This window comes from Ailuropoda melanoleuca, chromosome 16, assembly GCF_002007445.2.
Source record: "Ailuropoda melanoleuca isolate Jingjing chromosome 16, ASM200744v2, whole genome shotgun sequence".
In the NCBI taxonomy this organism is placed as follows: Eukaryota; Metazoa; Chordata; class Mammalia; order Carnivora; family Ursidae; genus Ailuropoda; species Ailuropoda melanoleuca.
The window spans coordinates 18,983,793-19,006,015 of record NC_048233.1 but is presented as its reverse complement, the minus strand read 5'-3'; the positions used below and the strand labels follow the sequence as shown (position 1 = coordinate 19,006,015).

The window sequence follows — 22,223 nt, the reverse complement described above, 5'->3', positions numbered from 1 at the left end:
TAAAATTATTCTTTTGTTTTTGGTAAAATCTTGATAATAATTGAGAATTGATATGTTATCTTTGAATAAGGAAGTAATTTACATGAAGAAGTAGATTCAGAAATTCTGAAATTCTATTACCAATAATTTTACTAAAATGCATCTAATACCTAATTCTTCTTGGGAACATGTAACCGAGAGAGGTTAAACATAATGATTAATGACCAAGTCCAGACATTGCCATCAGCGCTCCAGTGTTCACATTAGTTCTGACCCTTTGGAGTGTTGTGACTATTCTTCCTAAAATCAGCTTTGCCACTTGTAAGTCATAGATAATAACATAAACTGCATATGGATATTGGGGGAAAAATTCGTATGGCAGTTCTCAAATTTTTGTTCTCTGTAGCTCTTCGTACTCTTAAAAGAATTGGGGGCCTCAAAGGTTTTTTGTCCAAATGAGTTATATATATTGACATTGATAGCTATATAATCAGAAATTAATACTAAAAATTTTTAATACATGAGGCACTTGGGTGGTGCAGTCATTTAAATGCCCAACTCTTGATTTCAGCCCAGGTCATGATCTCAGGGTCGTGAGATTGAGCGCCATGTCGGGCTCCAAGCTCAGTGGAAGTCTGCTTAAGATTCTCCTCTCCCTCGGCCCCTCCCACCCCACTCATGCTCTCTCAAAAAAAAATTTTTTTTTTAATACATAAGAATACACAAGCACACATCAATAGCTACCAGACTGATGGCTATCATCACATTATTGTAGCCTTAGAAAATAGCACTATACACTCACGAGAAAATAAGACTAAAAAGGCAAATATCATCCTGGTATTATTCTAAAAATAGCTTAGAATATGCCAAGCCTTCAAAAAGTTCTCAGGGACCCCTATAGGCCCTGAGATCACATTCTGAGAAACTCTTTATTAATTCATACTTTAAAAATTCCTGTTACTAGCACTTCACAAATGCTAAATACATTGATTCTGTTATTTGCTATCATTAAACTATGAGTTTCACGAAGGCAGTGATCTATCCTATAAATCATTTTGACCTTTAAGGAGGCACTCAGGAAAATTTTACTGAATAGAGAGAATCCCATATAACTCTAGCCGCTTTCTTTTGAATAGATGGCACGGTTAATATACTTGTTTTTAGGAAACTGGCTTTAAAGCCCCTCTAAACCATGTCTGACAAGTTGGGAATCCTTGAAACTACTGACGTAATACAGCATCAGTTTGGAGTAATTGTGTGACTTCAAATAAGTCACAGTTTCTCTGCTTCTCAACTAATAAATGAAGAGGATATAAAAGGTTTGGCTTCATGATCTTTAAGGTTCTTTTACCTCAAAAGTTCAAGGTTCTAAGTACTCTGTATTTACTGGAGTGGTTAATGGTGGATAGGAGTAATTACCAACAGTCAGGATTAGGAAAGAGCTGAGAGATAATTCAAGACTAGTTTGACAGGTCTCCAAGAATAGGATGGTATTTAGGTAAAGAAATGTGGGGAAAATTGACAAGTTCAAACTGACATCTTGGATCCAGAGTGTAAATGCTCAGAGCCAACAATGAGCAGCACTAAGTATCATAGTTACTCAACTGTAATCCAAGGAGCCTTCCTTGTCTGAATGTGAACCTTTTTAAGCTTAAATTTTTGGCTACATTTAAGAGATGATAAGAAATCTGTACCAGAATCCTGCCCCTAATTTGGGGTAGAACTATAGTATTAGGAATACTTCACAATACTTGATAACAATACAACGTAAGGGTTTTCTATGGTCTAACATACAATTATACATAGGATATTTATTAATTCTACTGCTAATAACGATAATACCAGAATAAATAGTATTAGCTTGCAGAAAAGGAAAATTCAGTACAATATAAGGAAGTGTTTTCTTATAAAGGTAGTCATTAGCCATTAAAATTAACGGTAGATAAAAATTGTTCAGTCACTTTTGGGAAATGTTATTTATATTCCTCTTATAATACATCTAAAATTGGAGCTGTTAAGACTAAAAGTTTTGGAGTCTAAATCCCCCAATTTAAGTCAGAATCTTAACATTGCTAGTCAGGTAATCTGTGTATCTCTCTAAGCCCTGCTTTCTCTATCTATAAAATGTGGGTAAAAATACCTGTCTGTCATTGTAGGAATCTCATTAAGGTTAACTATTATTATTGCAACTTATGTAGGTTTTCTTTTAGGACTACAAGGAGAATTTTTTGAGATCTTAGGAAGTGGGTGTTTTAAGATTTTATAAATTGAAATTTCTCTCAAAACAAAATTTAGCTAAGATTGCTATCTGTCCTGTTTTCCTTATAGTCTTTTACATTGGATAGTTTATACATTGTGCAACTAATATATTGGTGTATACAAACCCATCATAGGTCAAAGTTAGGCCAGCAACTGATCTGTTTTCACAAATTAATGCAAAATTTAATAGTTGAAATGTGAAGCCCAATACACTGGTGCAAAATGAAAATTTGGCAATTCCAAGCAAGGTAAGTTTGAATTTTTTAATGATATATCCTCCTATAAATATTCCAGTTGCAACAGTTGGTAAGGTTATGGTTCCTAGAAATAAAAGAAAAGAAAAAAACCTGTGATTATATAAATATGGTTATTCTGAAATATCTTTATAAAGGAAACACAGAGTGCATCTATCAAATTCATCCCATCTTATTCCATAAGTAGAAAGCTAACAGCCCTGGATGGAGGTTGGAGACCAGTGTACCACGTGGGAGAAAGAGAAATAATTTCTTGATGCCAATGCTGAGGATTTGGGTTCTCTAATAGCAAAAGTCAGGGACTGAGAATATTTGAATGTCTTGATGGTTTTTATGAGGGATTTTCTTTTTCTGGAAAACAGCAACAAAATATCATCTTCCTGCCTATAAGACTTGCATCTTACCGTCTAAAATCCTTCACACGTTGAACAGTACATCAAAAACTAATGATGTACTATATGTTGGCTAATTGAACATAATAAAAAGAATAAAAAATAAAATCTCCTCAAAATGAAGAGTTCCAATCCTTAAAAACTTGTTCCAAATTTGCCCATCACTTTAAAATTAACTACTGGAATTAATACCTCTTCTTTATCCAAACATACATTTGCCCTTTGATGATAAACAGGCCTAAATATGGTATTAAAAATATTGATCCCTGGTATAACTTTTCCATGTCACTGTCCTACGAGAATTATTAAAGGTAACGATCCCTCTACAAACAACAGCAAATTCAGGCTGGGAACCTGATTGGGAGTCAAACTTAACTCTCATAATTTAAATTTTTATCTTAAGCTCAATAAAAGTATCCAACAGAATTATTATTTTCTTGTTTTCTTACGACCTTCTCAGAGATACCACTTGATAAATTCAGTTTAATTTATCAACTATTTACTGAGTTTCTACAATGTGCTGAGCACTATACAGGGTAATGTACAGTACAGATTCTTAAGAATCTCGTTTTATACTGGGGGTGAAGGAAGAATGGTATAAGAAAACATTTTCTTCATAAGCATGACTTAATATGTCACTGGAAATAGATACCATAACAAAGTAACTCCCAAAATATGATACTTGTTTGAATTATGTAGACACCAATGATGTGTTTAAGTTGATTTTTCTTTCGTCTTATATTTTGTAAGTAGCTGAAGCCTGGTTCAAAGTGCGTGAATTATAAAATTTTAATGATTAAATTACAAAAGGATTTGTCTCAGGGTCTCAACGTTATAAAATACAATTACACAGACACTATATTTAAATGTTCCATTCACACACAACTTTTCTTTTAGGAGTTCATCTTCTTAAAAATAACATGAGATGCAATCTCAAAGGCAGAGCAATGATGATATTATGAGATCAACAAATTTGATAAGACTTGCAAGGAATAATTGGAAATTATATTTACTAAAATATAAAATTACCTTCACACAAAATGTCACTTGAAACTCAATTACTTGGTAATATACAGCTTATCAAGCAAATATAAATAATGTGTCTTACCAAGCAAAATGTTAGTTTCAGATGCTGACTGACCATACTGTTGCTCTACATATTTGAAGACATAAGTAATAGCACCAATATGGCTGCTGGCTAGCAGTAATGACAAAAACTGTAATATAACATATAGGGGATTGGTAAGGATGCTTTTCAAGGACTGGAAAAAACCTATAAAAATATAAAAATAAAAAGAATGCAGCTTAAATGGGTGTTAACATCTTAATTTTATAAATGTAATAAAAGTTATAAAAGATTGAAAATTACCTAAACACATAACACAGAAAATCAGAGTACCCTACAATCCTACTGTCAACAGTTTTTCATATTTTCCTTCATTTTTCAATATGTTCATTAATATCTACTCAGTTTATTTTACCCCAAAATGAAATCATACATACATGCTGTTTTGCAACTTGCTCAGTTCACTTCATATCTGGTTATTCTTAGCACTCTACCATACAACTGCATATATCATTAATTCATTTATTCATTCATTCAACAAATATTTGGTTTTCAGCTGGGTCCCAGGCAATATGCTAGGTGCTCAAGAAACCAAAGTGAATAGACATGCAATGTCTCTTTTTTTGTTAGCACTTAATATTATGTTAATAATAAAATTATTAAGTAAAAATTTACCTTAAAGACAGTATAATCCAAAGTTCACAGAAATGAGAAGACTAAAGTTAAAAAAATTATAAAGTTCAGTTTAGTACCAGGACTCAGATCTGTTTCCTGGTAGACAACTTTTCTACTACAAAAAACTATCAGTAAATCTGGCAGTATTATAAATCACTTTTCTTATGGTGCAAGGAGAGGAAGAGAATAATAATGTTGTGTCTCAGACGACATCATGACAATAATAGTACAACAACCTGTGCCTACAAACAGGTGTGTAAGAAATTCATAACTTCTGTTTGTGGCAAGAATTTTGTGATCTGGGTCTGTAATCAGAAGGTTAACCAACTGAAATGGAAGTTAAAAGTGGAAGGAATTTCTTAGAAAAAACAGCAAGTATCAGAGTCTTGCAAGACAGAACCAGATGTGGTTATTTAGAGACATGGACTTTGAAACATTTCTCTCTATAGATCTCTAAAAGTTTCCATCAGATATAGTCAGAACTAAGCTTTCTATCCAATGGCAACTAAGACACAGTTTCATCTACTGTCACTGAAATTAATAATTCCAAATTGACTATGAATGCGAAATACTTACCAGTAATATTTTCAGTAACATTTTGCCTGTGGTTGGTCACATTAGCCATTTGAGTCCTTTCCTCATTTGCTTTGAGCAAATCCAAAGATGTTTCTTTCCGTGATTTATCCAGACTTTTGGGCAGGAAAAAGAATGGTATGGAAGACATAATAGATAACATTCCAGCCACAAGGAAACCAAGCCACCAAGCACCAACCCAACGAGAGTCCTTAGGAGTTATTCTGATATTGCCTAGAATAAAGAATTAGAAGCAGCCAGTCAAAAAATCATTTTGAAATGCAATAAATTCTGAGCAATAATATTAATGATTGCTGTCCATCATAGATGAAGAAAGTAAAGTATATTACATCAATTCTGACATGCTTTTTTTTTATTCTGTTCACACTTCATCAGACAGAGTCAGCAAAAGACTATTAAAAAAGTGAATTCAGTATTTGTAAGAATGGTGTCCTGTTGTTGAAAAACATTATTATGTTACCTTGTTCTGATTATACTTACTGAGATCTACATATCCAATATCCACGTACATTTTAGCAGACAGAGATCCCTGTAGAAAGCCAATGATTGGACCAACCATTGATAGTGCATGCAAAGTGCCTGAAAATATTATAAAACAATTTAATCAGATGCCAAGAATACATGTTTCTTTTTCAATATGTTTTTTAAAGTAACATTATACATGTCTAAAAATATTTTTTAATAAGGAAAAGGATGAATTTAGGAACACTATTATAACAAGGGTGGACCTAAGAAAGCAGTCACAAAATCTAATATTTTCTGTACATTACCTAAATAAAAAGAAGAATGTCCTTCTTCAGCAAAATCATCAAGGTAAGAAATCCCCAAGGGTACTATGGGGGTTTCCCCAATTCCACGGAGCATATTACCCAGGAGTACATATATCCATTCATATGACCCGGATTCCCTTTCACAGCCTATGTAGACAAGATAGAGTTTTGTGGGTTTTTTTGTTTTTTTGCTTTTTGTTTTTTTTTTTTTTTTAAGATTTTATTTATTTATTTAACAGAGAGACAGCCAGCGAGAGAGGGAACACAAGCAGGGGGAGTGGGAGAGAAAGAAGCAGGCTCCCAGCGGAAGAGCCCGACGTGGCTCGATCCCAGAACTCTGGCATCACGCCCTGAGCCGAAGGCAGACGCTTAACGACTGAGCCACTCAGGCGCCCTAGAGTTTCGTTTTAAATATTAATTTTAGCATTCCTATTAGAAACTCAACTACAAGGGCACGTATTGCATGGTGCACTGGGTGTTATACGCAACTAATGAATCATCGAACTTTACATCAGAAACCAGGGATGTACTGTATGGTGACTAACATAATATAATAAAAAAACATTAAAATAAAAAAAAAACTCAACTACTTTATTTATTTTTATTTATTTTTAAATGTTTTAATAAATTTTATTTTGTTATATTAAGTCACCATACAGTACATCCCCAGTTTTTGATGTAATGTTCCATGATTCATTATTTGCGTATAACACCCAGTGCACCATGCAATATGTGCCCTGAAAATCAACTACTTTAACTCCTTAAGATTTTTTGCTTTTTTCTAATTATAAGAATGATTCATATTCATGTTACAAAATTTGAAAATATAGAAAAGCAAAAAGTAAACAAGTAAAAATTTGAAGTATCTATAACCCCAACAAACTCAGAGTTGCTCCGCGTGTTTGTTGTATCTTCCATATTTTTAGTTTACATAAAAAATGCATAATATTTATGTACATTATATACTTAAATGTCGAGCTCATATTATAACGTACTTTTACACTTAACACCATATTACATCAATTTCCCCATGTTTTTAAGATTTCTTTTATACCAAAATTTTAATGACTGCATGGTGGTGTGCTGAATAAAAGTGTTGTGATTTATTTAATCAATCTCTTACTTTTTACTCATGAAATATTTTTTAAAATATTTTATTTATTATTTATTTATTTATTTGAGGGAAAGAGAGCAAGCACGAATGGGGTGAGGGGCAGAGGGAGGAGCAGGGAGCCTGACGTGGGGCCAGATTCTGGGGACTTCAGGATCACGACCTGAGCTGAAGGCAGAAGCTTAACTGACTGAATCACCCAGGCGCCCGTCATAAAATATTTCTAAGTTTCTGTTCTGTTAAACGGGAATGCCATGGCTATAATTGCCAATAAATCCTTGCGCACATTCCTGATTATTTTCTTAAGTCAGTAAAAATAGAATATTTATTTAAGCATATATGCATATTTTTGTTCTTTACTGTATTGAAAAATAACTTTAAAAGAGTTAGAAACTTATATACTCCCAACAATGTATAAATGTCTTTCTATGTCATTTCTTTCTATTTTTGATAAAAATAGATAGAAATTCTTATTTTCAATGTTTTTCCAATACGTAGAAACATCTGAAGATAAAAAAAATTATAATTTGTGTATCAATAGGTAAAAAATATTTAATTGGTGTAATAAGTGTTTTTCATAAATTACATATTTTACATATTTATAACACTGCCCTAATTTAAATGCACATATTCTTTGCCAATTTCCTAATGAAATAGTCTTCTTTTCTCGTTACTTCTTAAAAGCTTTTTATATATAATATATATTAACAGTTTTGTCTTACATACATAAGTTGCAAATTTTTTCCTGTTTGTTTTTTAATCACTTTTGCTAATAAATAGCATAATTATTTTTACAGATATAATTAAGTTGACCAGTTTGAGAATATTTATTAGTGACACTATCAACTCTTACCTTCTTCTACCACCTCAGGTGATGTTCTATTGAGTAACAAATTTTGATCAAGTGAACAGGTCGATAAGCTTGATGTTAAATTTTCTGATGGATCAATAAAAGTTTCTTTAGAGTACCTGTAACTGTAAGAATATCACCAGATTTAAAATTTTGCTTATCTACTGTATAGTCACACATTCCCAGAAATACAGAGGAATTTTCCCACTTTAATTACACAATTTTCTTCTCTAAATTTTCTTCTCTAAATTATCAGAATCTTTTTGGCAATTTCCAGCCTGAATTTTAGGGGTAGTGATGGGCAAAAATGAAATGGGAGGGCCCACTAAGAAATATTATTCAATAATTTCCAGGAAAGGTGGATTATCATTCTAGGAGTGCTTATATTCTGTTCAAGGAGGAATAAAATAATTTGATTTGTATTTTAAAATGAATAGTATAGAATATGAGTTAGAACAGAGATTGGACTGATGACAAAAAGTCCAGGCCAGAGATGTGGAAAGCCTCAACGAGGTTAGGGACAATAGGGACGAAGGAAACACTTTGACAGATAGGAGGTAGAATAAGCAATATTTGGTGACCACTTGTCATGTGTGTTGAAATAATGAAAGAATTTAGAATGAGCCCCCTTGACTTTGGTTTGAGTTCCTTTGTGGCTTAATGAATCATTATTGAAAGAGTGAATGTGAAAAATCTGAGCTGGTTTTGGCACAGTGATGAATTTAGTTTTGAATATATGGGTGGGAAAATTTTATTGGATATTAGGCTGGAGATACCCATGAGGTGATTGAATATATAGATCCTGAGTGTAAGAAAAAGTCAGTGTATGTGATTGCTACATTTAATGCACACACTTCATACAAATAATCTAGAATGAAAAGTGAAGAAGATTGAAGAGAGAGCTTAGGGGATAGTGACATTATGGTGTCAGCAGCAGAATAAAAAGGTGGAGATGATGAAGAAGCCACAAATACAAGAAATAAACCAAGGAACATAATACAATGAAAATAAGAAGAAGCAGTACCAGGAAGAAGAAAGTACTTATGAGGGTCAAATGAAGGGGGGGAAAGGGAATTACTATGGTAACTGAAAGGCATAATTGTCGGCTTTGTCAATAAATAATATCTTTAGCAGAAATCATTCATTGTCTCTCAATATCCGTTCTTCTCTCCTTCCATTGTAATAGAAGATGGAGCTAGAAGCATGGCAATCTGGAATAAAGTCTAGTTATTCCAATGTCTTTATATCTGAATGTGGGAGGTAACAAAGTTCTGGTCAATGTGAAGTTAGAAGTGTTATACTTCTGAAAATACTTCTTAGGCCCCAGCCAGCATGCAGTTTCTTCTTGTTCTTCCTTTCTTTTATCTTGTGTGGACAATACTGCCACAATTTGGAACATGAGGTTGAGGCCATGCAAGGCAGAGCAATACGATAAAAAGAAGCTGGAACCTATCATGCTTGGTCTGGCTACACTAATTTTTTATGTGGAAAATAAGCTTCTATCTTATTTAAGCCATCACTATTTTAGGTTTTCTGTCATAGTATCTGACTCTAATCATAACTATACCATGACCTTAAGAAGAATACTCTCAAAGGAAATGGTAGTGGTTTGGTGATGAACTTTTATTGAATATAAATAAAATCTTGTAGGCAAAGACACGAAGTATATGTTATACCAAAAAGTCATAAAAAGTTCATTTATTTCCTATGAAACTGTACACCTTACTTAGTGCTATTCATATTTCAAAATCAGTGAAAGCATGGCTGATAAAGCAATAAGTTACTTATAACATAGAAAATATACTTCATTTCTACACATGCTTTTTGATATTCTTCTCAAAGGATGACTGCTTATTTAAAAGGAAAAAATAAATTCTACCATCAATTTACAATTAAATGATAATTAATGACATAGAGTTGTTTAACACTTACTATCCCATAAAGAAATGTGGTAAAGCAGTCAAAATACTTCCAGCTCCCATAATGAAGCAACCAATTCCAATTATCTTTGGTCTGTGTAGTTTGGATCCAAAGTAACTTACAAATACAATCACAAGCAAATTTCCTAGAAAGAGAATAAGATTATTTTGATATTATTCACTGTTGCAAACATTGCCAGCACAATTTTGTGTCCATTAGAATGGAAAACCACAGAATGAATACAAATAGAGCATAAGACACAGTGACTTTCCTTAAAGATCACGTAATTTGAGAAGATGAAATCCATTTACATTAAACAACTCACCGTAAAGTCATACGATGTTAAGAAGAAGAAGAATGAAATTTAGATAGGAAATAAAGCACTTGAATAACTTGGCAATATTAGTGAAGCAAAATTTTATTGAAGAATTTGGAGTTGGCTGAATTGTTTTTGACTGGAAAAAAAAATGCAGAAAATCTTCCTGACCTGTGAGAAAGGTGTTCATTCAAGCATTTATTAATTCACTCCTACCATTCTTTAAATTCCTATTAAGTACCTGCCACAGTGGTAGGAGCTAGAAATATAAAGAAGAGAATAAACCATAGTATTTGTCCTCCAGAAGCTTATATACCATTGGTAAAAATAAACAGATGAACAGAGGTGCTATTAAACAACAGAAAGGAAGAGCTTAAATTAAGTAGGGGTTACAATAATGTTTCCTGGAGGACAGGCCACTTGAGATGTAAGTTATTTAGATTAAAAAGGAGGAGAAGAGCATTCCAAGCAGAAGTCATGACCAACCTGATTCATCTGGAGCTACATGTATAATATCAAATAGACAACACCTGAGGATTACTGAAAATTTGATGGAGGAACAAAACATGTAATAAAAGCACCAAAATGAACTGGCAGATAAAATAACCCATGGAGAAACTGTTAAATGCATCCATAAAATAAGACCTGGCAGACTAAAAATAATAAGAGAATAATGATTTTTTTTAAATAAAAATACTATTAATTATGTACATATTGGGGCCTGATAAGATGGAAGATGGTATCAGAGAAGACCGATGGAACATAAAGCAAAAAAGTAGAATTTTAGACAGAAATAGTTAAAGGAAAAAAATTGTGAAGAAATTTAATATTCATCTTATATATGTTTCAGAAGAAAACAAGAAAATAGAGGGAAAGAAACAGATTTAATAGAAAATAAATCCCCTGAGTTAAAGAAAGACCCAAGCCTTCAGATACAACTTTTATATTTCTCCAGCATTAAGTAATGTAAAATAAACAGTCTTGATATATGTTGGCAAAATTTCTGAAATTCAGGGATAAAGAGGAGGTGCATGACAATGACATTGATAACGATTTCTTATATGTAACTGAATATTATAAATCCGGTAAATGTTTTAAATGTTCTGAGGAAAAAAGATTTTGAAATTTTAATTCTATAATCAGACAAGTTATTACTTGGATATAATGGTAAAGTAAATACATTTTCCAACAAGCAAGGGCTTGGAAAATATGTTATTTCAATTATTTACATGAAATAAATAACTACTTGAAGATATAATCTGCAAAAACTAAAGATGAGATTTGAAGTCATGAGGTTCAATTAACAGTGGTAAGCAAAGAAACTAGTAAAAACTAAAACCATGTCCACATAATTGCTGTCAAATTGCTACAAAATTTAACAAAAACTTTAATAATCCATTCCTCAATAAAAAGAGACACATACTCAGTTAGAATTTAAAGCTAATTAACAGTCCAAAACTAAAACTTTAGGTGGTTTCATTAAATCTCAGAGGTGGAAGAGTAAAGGATATGCAAGGCATAATAGCCTCTTAATCATAAAAAGAACTCATAATAAAAAAATGGGTCTTCCTTTATACAATTATTTTTTAAAATATTCAATAGCTAATATATTTTAAAATAAGTTAACAGCAAACTTATAGAAAATATTTGTAATTAATACAAAAGACATAATTTTGAGTCCCTTCAAATCATTAAAAAGTCTAAAAGGAGTTCAAGATGGCAGCCACCATGAAGAAGGGGGCTGAGAAGATGTCAATGTTGTTTTTGAAGATCAACAAAAGAAAAACAAATTTCACTGAATATAAGGAGAGCTGAAGGAGGAAAGGAGTGAAAAAGAAACAACTCTAAAATTTAGAAGATGCTTGTGAGGATGTCATGCTTGCAGATAATGACTGCTTAATGATACCTGACCAAATTGGTGATGTTTTCATTAGTCATTCTCAGGAAGAAACATAGGAAATGTTAAAAGAAACAAAGAAAAATTTGCAAGAAGAAATTGATGCCTGAGAATCCAAAATGGAATTAATTCAGGGGGTGTTAGCAGACTCAGTTATATGCAAAATTTGGGAGCAACATAAACCTTGAAGCTGATGGAGTTAAACATTTTATAATACTTTAAAAATTTGTTTAATGAACTTGAATATCGTTTAAAATTTTTTTAAAAGTCTATAAGGGGAGAGGGCAAAGGTAATAAGCTACCAATTCATAAAATAAGAGAAAACAATATCCAATAATTATATAAAACCTCACTGCCATTAGAGAAATCCAAATTAAAGACAACAAAGCAATATATTCTATGTTCTAAAAACAAAACAAAACCATTTTCACCCCAAATTCTAGACCCAGTTAAACAATACAAACCTAACGGTTTGCTTCAAAGTTGTTCCTCCTTCCTCAAATCATCAGAATCCTCTCTCCAACCATTAATTATTTTTATTTATCTATCTATCAATCAATCTATCTATCTATCTATCTATCTATCTATCATCTATCTATCTATCTATCGGTACTAGGACATTTTGAAAGAGGGAAGGTATAGCCATGCAAAGCATTAGTTTGCAAGCAATGAGTTGGTACAGATCAAATTTTCTCAACCTCTGCATTATTGACATTCTGGGCTGGATAATTCTTTGTTGTGGGTGTTGTCCTGTGCATTGTAGGATATTTAGTGGCACCCCTAACCTCTACTAATAGATGCCTATAACAATCGTCCTCCCCTCAGTTATGACGATGAAAATTAACATCGGATATCATCAAATTGTCTCTGGGGGGCAAATTTACTCCTGACTGAGAATCAGTGGTGTAGAGCTTGTATGAACAGTTTTTACTTCTGCAAATCTTGTTACTAACAATAAAAATAGAAATAAAAATTACCAATTTCAAAGCTTCCATCAATTAAGCCAGAAACCGAAGATGATATGTCAAATCTCCTTTCTATTTGAGTGATGGAACTTTTCATAACGATTCCACCTAGTCCCTTACACATAAAGCTGAATGACAGGGCTACTAAGAACATCTAAGAAAAAGCAGAAAGAAAGAAAAAAATGATTAATAAAAAGACTATAGTGCTTATATATGCATTGAATTAAAAATAACTTATCTTCTTTACTTAAAAACATTATTTTTATCATTAAAATCATACTCACCTTTCCTCTACACCAATTGGTACTTCCTAGTCCTTTTAACGTTATCATCACTATACTGATAAAGCATCATTTTCTAACTTGGTTACAACATCAGATAATTACAGCAGAACAATCAAGGCTGTTATTTTTCATTTTATATTACTAGCTGATTTTTAAGAAGCTAGATAATGACCTGAGATGGCAATGATGATAAGCTATTCTTTATCCCCCCATGAATCATATAGGCTAACTGTGAGGGAAGTGGCTAGACATTCTCAAAGATGGCACTTCCAGGAAGTCAGCTGGAAATTGAACTTTTTTTTAAATTTATAAATCCTCACTATTATTGGAGAAATCCAAATAAAAATGAAAACAACAAAACAGTATATTCAACATTCTAAAAAATACTTTAGTGGTTATACTTTATTTTCAAATTCATTTTAACAAAATGTGTTGATTCATCCTTCTTATAGCCCACATTTATACCCACAAGTAAATTGCTTTTACATCTAACATAATATTATTCTGCTATGGACTGTATGTTTGTGTCCCCACCAAATTCATATGTTGAAACTCTAATCCCTAATGTGATGATATTTGGAGATAGGTCCTTTGGGAATTAGGTCATGAAGGTAGAGCCCTTATGATAGGATTAGTGTCCTTAGAAGGGCTTACTTCTCTCTGCTTTGTGAGGACACAAGAAGATAGCCATCTGAAAATGAGGAAGAGCATTCTCACCAGAACCCAACTATGCTGGTACCTGGATCCCAAGACTTCCAGCCGCCCCCAGAACCATGAGAAATAAATTTCTGTTAAGCCACTTAGTCTGTGGTATTTTCTCATAGCAACCCAAGCTGATTCAGACAGGTCTTTCTTATTACCTCCTATACCACCAGTGGTAGCCACCATTATGTCTAGCCTGGATCATCACATTAGCCTGTTATTAAATTTCTGCTTCTGTTCTCATCCCCCTTACAGTCTCTTCTCAACACAGTAACTACAAAAATTTTTTTTAAAATAAAAATTAGATTATGCCACCACTCCTTGTTTTCCCATCTCACTCTTAGTAATATCTAGTCTTTCCAATAGCCTACAGGGCTCTAAATGATCTGTCCTCTGCTGATTATCCCTTCCCTAAAAATATTCCATTTCACCCTTCTGATCTCATATTCTGTTACTCTAGTTCTTGCTCATTCCTGTCCATCTACAAGAGCCTTCTCGTTTTACTTTGAGGATTCCAGGTTTATTATTTTGCCATAGGTTCTTTGTTCTTGCTTTTCTTCCTACAGGGAAAGCTCTTCTCCATCACTCACTCCCTCACATCCTTGAGGCTTTTGCTCAATGTAACTTTCAGAGTGAGGCTTTCCTTATCCATCTATTTAAAATTATACCACTTTCTCCTTACAATATATTTTATTTATTTATATGTGTAATATATATTGCCCTCACTATAACCTGCATCAGGGCAGGATTTTTTTTGTTGTTGTTGTTCTCTTTTGTTCACTGCTATATCCCCAGGGCTTAGAACAGTACCTGCCACAAAGATGCTAAAAAATATGTTGAGCTTTTGTCTAACTGTAACTTACTACATGTCTTACATGAGGTTATGCTTGGAGAGAAGGAGATAAAAGGCCCAATACAGCCCTTCCATGGCAGGAAAAATGTATGTACTTTCCTTCCTGTATATGGAACTTTCAGTGAAGTTGAAAGGGCTTGAAAAAAGTTGTAAATGTTACAACTTAATAGAAATAACAAAAATTCTTATGTAAGATATAGGAAGTCATCTAAGAATGAAACACCAAAGGTGGAAGGGTATCAAAGCCAGTTTTGCTAAACTGGTAAAGGGAACAAAACACCCATTGGAAAAAGATATTAAATTTGTCCAGAGGGATTAGACAAAAATTATGAATATTTTCTTCAAGGAAAGCCAATTTTGACATATTATAGTATCATTTACTATCTTTACATTATAGAACAGAAAGGAAAATTTTTTGGTTCTAATCATTTCAAGAAAATCATGTTATTGACATCAGAAATTAAGAAATGGAGATGGGAGTGATGTCAGCAAAATGACAAAATAGGAACCCTCAATCCTCCTTCCCCCATGGATACATAGACCTAACAACAACAAACGGAATATTTCTGTGAGAAATCCAGAAACCATTTAAAATATTTCTGCATCCTAGACAGGGTGAAGCCAACCATACAGGTTCAGGAGGAAAATCTGTGACACTCTCAACTTTCTTGCCAGGTCCTTCACCCAACCAAGCATCATTGATGTATTTGGGACAAAACCCCCAACTCATATCTTCTGTATGGGGCGAGAAAGGAATAGCATTTATATCCAATGCTCTGACTTGAATGGAGGCAGCATGAGGGACCAGTTTATATTCAAGTACTGATAAGAGTGGGTGACTAGATTTGAGGATCTCAGAACAAAGACAATAAAACATGAACCAGAATCTGTAGTACCATGGATAGACACTAGGTAGAGCACCAGTACTGTAATTTACTAAACCAGGGCGGGTGCAATATCCAGGTAGAAGTCCTAAGTAGACACCAGCAAACTTCTCTAGTAGCCCAAGGAGGAAACTTGAGCCCAGAAAAGAACTTGAGAGGTCTAGACAATATCTAGCCTGGCTACATAGTTAAACTCATACCTGTACAAAACCATAAAGCCTGAGAGAGTTGGCTGATTTTTCAAATGCCAAAGTTCCAACAACAGAAAAATAATAAGACATATAAAGAAAAAGGAAACCACAGCACATTTAAAGGAAGAAATTAAATCTCCAGAAATTAACCCTAAAGAAATGGAGATACATGAATTGCCAGGGAAAGAATTCAAAATTACCATCATAAGGATATTCAATGAATTAAAACACAGAATAGAGATACCTTAAATGAAATCAGAAGAATAATATATAAACAAAGTGACATTATTAATGAAGAAACAGAAACTTGGAAGAAGAACCAAACAGAAATTCTGGAACTGAAGAAAACATTACCTGAATTGAAAACCTCACAGAGGAACTCAAAATTAAACTTGACCAGACAGAAAAAGAATCAACAAACTCAAAGACTGAGCCAAGAGGGGGGAAAAAAATGAATGAAGAAAAATGAAGAATGTAAAGGACCTATGGGACAACACCACCAAGCAGAACAGTATTTGCATTATGAGAATTCCTGAAGAAGAAAGAGAAAGGGCAGAAAAATTATTTAAAGAATATAGCCCCAAATTTTCCAAATCTAAGTAAAGGAATGTACATGCAAATTTGATAAATTCAAAGAAGTACATTTAGGATAAATGTAATGAGAGCGACACCAAGATACATCATAATCAAACTGTCAAAAATCACAGACAAAGAGATAATCTTGAAAGCAGTAGGAGAAAAGTGACTCATCACCATACAAGGGAATTCCCATTAGATTATCGTCAGATTTTTCAGCAAAAAACCTTGCAGACTAGAAAGGAATAGAATAAAATATTCAAAGTACTAAAAGAAAAAGTCTGCCAACAAAGATTATATCTATCAAAACTGTCCTTTAAGTATAAGGAGAAATCAAAACTTTCCCAGATAAGTCAAAGTTGAAGGAATTCATAACCACTAGATCTGCCCTACAAGAAACATTGAAGGTTCTGCAAGTTAAAGTGAAAAGATGAAGAATATCAACCCAAAACCATACTGAAATATAAAATTCCCCAGTAAAGGAAATATACGATACAATACAATACAATTGTATTGTCTATAGAGTATACATAAAGAGAAATGAAAAGAGAATCAAAATACGTCACAACAGAAAAAAATCAAACACAAAGAGAAACATCAAGAGAGGAAAAGAGAACACAAAATTTTAAGACAGAAAGAAAACAAATGACAAAATAGCAATAGTTCTTTCTATTCATAATTACTTTAAATGTAACTTGACTGAGTACATTAATCAAAAGACATAGATTGCCTGAATTGATTATGATTAAAAAAAAATAAGATTCAACTACATGCTGTTTACAAGAGATTCACTTTAGATCTAGGACACCAAAAGGCTAAAAATGAAAGGCTGTGTAATAAGCTGAATATTTTTGTCCCTTCAAAATTCATGTCAAAAACCTAATCATCAGAGAGATGGTATTAAGAAGTGGGGTCTTTGGGAGGTTATTATGTCAAGCAGACAGAGACCCCCATGAATAGGATTTGCATCCTTATAAAAGAGACCCCAGAGGGCTCTCCTGTCCTTTTTCTATCATATGAAGACATTATGAGAAAACAGCCATCTATGAATCAGGAAACCACCCATCACCAGTAGCCTAATTGTCAGCACATTGATCTTGAATTTCCCAACCTCCAAAACTATGAGAAATAAATATTTGTTACTTAAGGCACTCAGTCTATGGTATTTTTGTTCTACCTGCCCAAACAAATCAGAAATAATATTTTATGCAAACAAGAACGTAAAGAGAATGGGAATGGCCATACTTTTACAGATAAAATAGTCTTTAAGGCAAGAACTGTCACAGAGACAAAGAAGGACATTATATAATGAAAAAAGGGTCAATTCATCAGGAAGATATAACAATTATAAATGTATATATGTAAGTAAAATTAGAACACTCAAATATTTGAAACATTGACAGAACGAATTGTAGAAATAGAAACATATTAAGAATAAGAGATTCAATACCCCACTTTTAATAATAAATAGACCAACCAGATAGAAAATCAATAGGGAAACAAAAGATTTGAACAACACTGTAAGCCAATTAGACCCCATTGGACCTAGACATTTATAGGACACTCCATCTATCAGCAGAATATATATTGTTCTCAAGTACACGTGAAACATTCTCCAAAACAGACCATATGTTATGTCACAAAACAGCGCTAAAAAATTTAGTAAAATTGAAATCATACGATGCATTCTCATTGACCACAGAAAAATCCATAAATACGTGGAAATTAAACAATACAACCAATAGATCAAAGAAAAAATCACAAGAGAACTTAGAAACTATCTGGAGACAAATGAAAATGAAAACACAACATACCAAAACATATGGGATGTCGTAAAAGCACCACTAAAAGTGTATAGTGATAGATGATAACATTGAAAAAATAGATCTCAAATCAACAAACCCATCCTTACACCTCAAGGGTCTACAAAAAGAAGAAAAAACTCAACCCAAAGTTATCAGAATTAAGTAAATAATAAGGATTTTAGAGTAGAGGTAAATGAAAAAGGGAATAGAAAAATAGAAAAAAATCAATGAAACTAAGAGATTTTGAAGAAATCGATAAAATTGACAAACACTTAGATTAACTGAGAAAAAGAGAGGGCATTGAAATAGCTAAAATTAGAAATAAAAGAGGAGACATTACAAATAATGTCACAGAAATAAAATAAGTTATGATGCTACTATGAACAGTTATATGCCAAAAAATTGAGTAACCTAGAAGAAATGGATAAATTATTAGAAACATACAACCCACCAGGATTGAACAACAAATAAAAAAAACTGAACAGATCTGTATCTAGTGAGGAGATTGAAGCTGTAATTAGAAACTTCCCAACAAAGAAAGCCCAGGACAGGATGGTTTCACTGGAGAATTCTACTAAACATTTAACGAATTAATGCTAATTCTTCTCAAATACTTCCAAAGAATTGAAGAGGAAGGGATGCTCCCAAATTCATTAAATGAAGCCGCATGACCTGATATCAAAGCCAGACAAAAACGTCACAAGGAAAGAAACTGCAGACTAGTATCCTTGATGAATATTGTTGTAAAGATTCTCAACAAAATACTAGCAAACAGGTGCTAAAAGATCATACATTATAACCAAGTGGAATTTATAACTGGAATGCAAATTAGATTGTTGAAAATCTGACTTATGAAAATCAATGTAATACATCACATTAGCAAAATGAAGAATAAAACCACATAATCATCTCAATAGATGCAGAAAAAGCATTTCACAAAATTCAATAGTTGTATGATAGAAGCACTCAACAAACTAGGAATAGAAGGAAACTCTCTCAACAGGATAAAGGTTATATGTAAAAAGTCCATATCTAACATCATACTCAATGGGGAAATATTGAAAACTTTTCCTCTGAGAACAGGAACAAGGCAAGGATGCCCACTGTAGCTACTACTCTTCAACACAGTACTGGAAGTTTTAGCCAGAGTAATTAGACAAGAAAAAAAATTAAAGGCATTCAAACTGGAAGAGAAGTAAAATTATATTTTGCTATCATTTATTTATAATTATGTTTATTATTTATTTATAATTTATGTTATTATTATTTGTTCACAGATTACATGATCTTAGTTGTAGAAATCTGTAAAGATTCCACATAAGAAAGCTATTAGAACTACTAAAGTGCAGCAAAGTTACAGGATAAAAAATTAACACTCAAAAATCAGTTGTGTTTCTATACACTGAAAATAAGCAATCTGAAAATGAAATTAAGAAAAGAATCCCATTTACTATAGCATCAAAGGAATAATATATTTAAGAATAAACTAAGGAGGTGAAAGACATATGCTAAGAACTACAAAACATTGCAAATGAAATCGAAGAAGATCAAATAAATGAAAAAGACATCTGTGCTAGTAGACTGGAAGATGTAATATTGTTAAAATGTCCATGTTACTCAAAGTTAAAATGTTCATACTACTAAGTGGGGGTATGTTGATGATCAGGGGAGGCATGTTAAATAAGGAAAGATGCATGTTTAACTTACTAAGTGAGGGGGATACCCAACTAAGCTCCTGTCAGGTTTCCCTGGGACCTTCTCTTCACCCCGTTATCAGTGTCTTTGCCTTTGATGCACCCTTGGAGCCACTTCCATGCTTTTCAGTTGTCTTCTCTTGCACCTATCTTGGACTAGGATTTCTTTCTAGTTCTTTTTAGAACTAGTTTTCTTTTCAGAAAACCCTCATGGTTTCTGACTTACAGAATATATCCCTTCTTGTTTTGTAGCAGAATTATGAGTTGCTTTTAATGCCTTTTAGATTATTTATTAAAATTGGAGGGAGGAAGAGATGGCTTCTGCCTTACGCTCAGTCTGCTATGAAGAATTGGAAGGCTTCAAGTTTTGGCTCTCTTCTAATGAATAAATAGAAAAAAAAAATATTACCAGGCTCTCCATCAAACTTGGATGCCTGACACGTAATGAGCAAAGATTCAATAAATGTTTTTGGGTTGTTGGATAAATCATAATTCCCCCAATTCAGATTATAAATCTGGTACAGAGTCAACATGTAGTGAAATCTCTCACTTCTTAGTTTCCTCAGTCTTTAGATGGAGATAATTATACTAAAGTTGTTATGAGGATTAGTTTAAATAATACACATAAAATTCTTGGCACAGTGCTAGCCACACAGTAAGCATTGATAAATGTATTTTTATTACCATTGTGAGCTACCATCATCCAGTTTTTAGATTTAGTTTCATTCAGATCAAAATAGGACTTATGATCATTTAGCTAAACACAGTTTTATGCCATACACTATTACAGGTGTTGCAGAATCACTAATGAGCATATTGACAATATGATTTATTGATTATTGAAGAAATAGAAAAGTGAACTCATCTAAATGCTGATCATCAAAGCACTCATTTATTAAATCAAAGAGGAGAAAATTTCAGAAAGTAATAGAACATCTCATTAAAGCAGATATAAATATAATCAGGTATAAACCCTGTCCTGTATGAGAAGAAATTTCTAAAAGTTTGAAGAAAGTTTTTTCACAGCTCATATCTTCAATCTTACAAGAAAAGTTATCCCAAAATAAGACTCAAAAAAGTAAAAATCTCACAGAATAAATCTAAACTGGTTTTTAAAAAAAGGAAAAAGTTTGCAGAACTCTACCTCTGAAACTAATAGTACACTATATGTTAATTAATTGAATTTAAATAAAATAAAATTTAAAAAAATCAAAATTAAATTAAATTAAAATTGAAAAAGGAAAAATGTAATAGATGTAAACACATAGCCACAGTAGAATCTCTCCAGGGAGCTGGGATTTTAGAAGGATATGAAATGAGTTAATATAGATAGATTTATAAATGTGCTTTCCTTTAATCTAACTATAATCCTACGAGATGGGCATTTTTAACCCTGTTCCTAACTCAGGACTGAAGTGCAGAGTAAAAATGACACAATGATTTTCTCGGAACTTAAAAAATCAAAAGGAGTAAGAAAGATGAAATCTTTAGTGGAAAACATTAAAAAGCCTATGTCATGAGGTAGAGAATTAAGACTGAATGATTTCAAACCAGAGATAAAAATGTTCACAATTATCAAATGGATATTAAAGTATCACAGGTAGAAGGAGCTAACTGATATTCAGGTAAGAGATAAAGTCTGTATTTACCTGCAATCATGGCAAGTCAGTCCTTTATATTTTTTGGCAAGAGTTCTGGAATTGAAGTCAGAAGACAGTTCCAAGTTTCTCTTTTGCCCGAGGTACAGACATGATTAACTCAGTTAACTCATTTGAACCTCAATTTATTTACTCAGCAAACATTTATTGAGCAACTCCAGTTTGGCAATACTCTGCTACATCTTGGAGTTGAGACAGGTGCAGAGTAAGAAGGGCAGTAAAAGCTAAACATAATAAATGCCCTACAGGTATTAATAATTTCCTGGGGCATAAACAATAAATAATGCCAGCATAATAATGTAATGAATAAAGTAATAATGCCGTGAGTACATAGGAAAGATGATTAATTCTGTCTATACTGATTAAAGTTTCTACAGGTGTGGTGACATTTCAACTAAGTCTTTAAGAGGTAATAGAAACTTAGAAATTGAAGGAGAAATAAACATTTAAGACAAAATAGGAAACACATGAAAAGCCCAAATAGTGAAAGAACACAGGTAATTTAAAAAACAGAAAGATTACCTGTGT

The 22,223-nt window shown here is 32.7% G+C and overlaps 1 protein-coding gene and 1 pseudogene across 2 annotated transcripts in view; one reads left to right on the top strand and one right to left on the bottom strand.

The window, feature by feature from the left end:
• Nucleotides 1-22,223, bottom strand: part of SLCO1B3 (solute carrier organic anion transporter family member 1B3) — a 59,215-nt gene that overhangs the window by 15,398 nt on the left and 21,594 nt on the right. For both annotated transcript variants that reach the window (XM_034645831.1, XM_034645832.1), the window contains 8 exons: nucleotides 13,061-13,202; nucleotides 9,883-10,015; nucleotides 7,954-8,075; nucleotides 5,990-6,136; nucleotides 5,700-5,798; nucleotides 5,202-5,432; nucleotides 3,993-4,157; nucleotides 2,364-2,559 (listed from right to left, as the gene is read on the bottom strand). In XM_034645831.1, the coding sequence (XP_034501722.1) occupies nucleotides 2,364-2,559; nucleotides 3,993-4,157; nucleotides 5,202-5,432; nucleotides 5,700-5,798; nucleotides 5,990-6,136; nucleotides 7,954-8,075; nucleotides 9,883-10,015; nucleotides 13,061-13,202 (1,235 nt within the window). The remainder of the gene's footprint in view (nucleotides 1-2,363; nucleotides 2,560-3,992; nucleotides 4,158-5,201; nucleotides 5,433-5,699; nucleotides 5,799-5,989; nucleotides 6,137-7,953; nucleotides 8,076-9,882; nucleotides 10,016-13,060; nucleotides 13,203-22,223) is intronic.
• LOC105240826 lies at nucleotides 11,903-12,305 on the top strand (annotated as a pseudogene).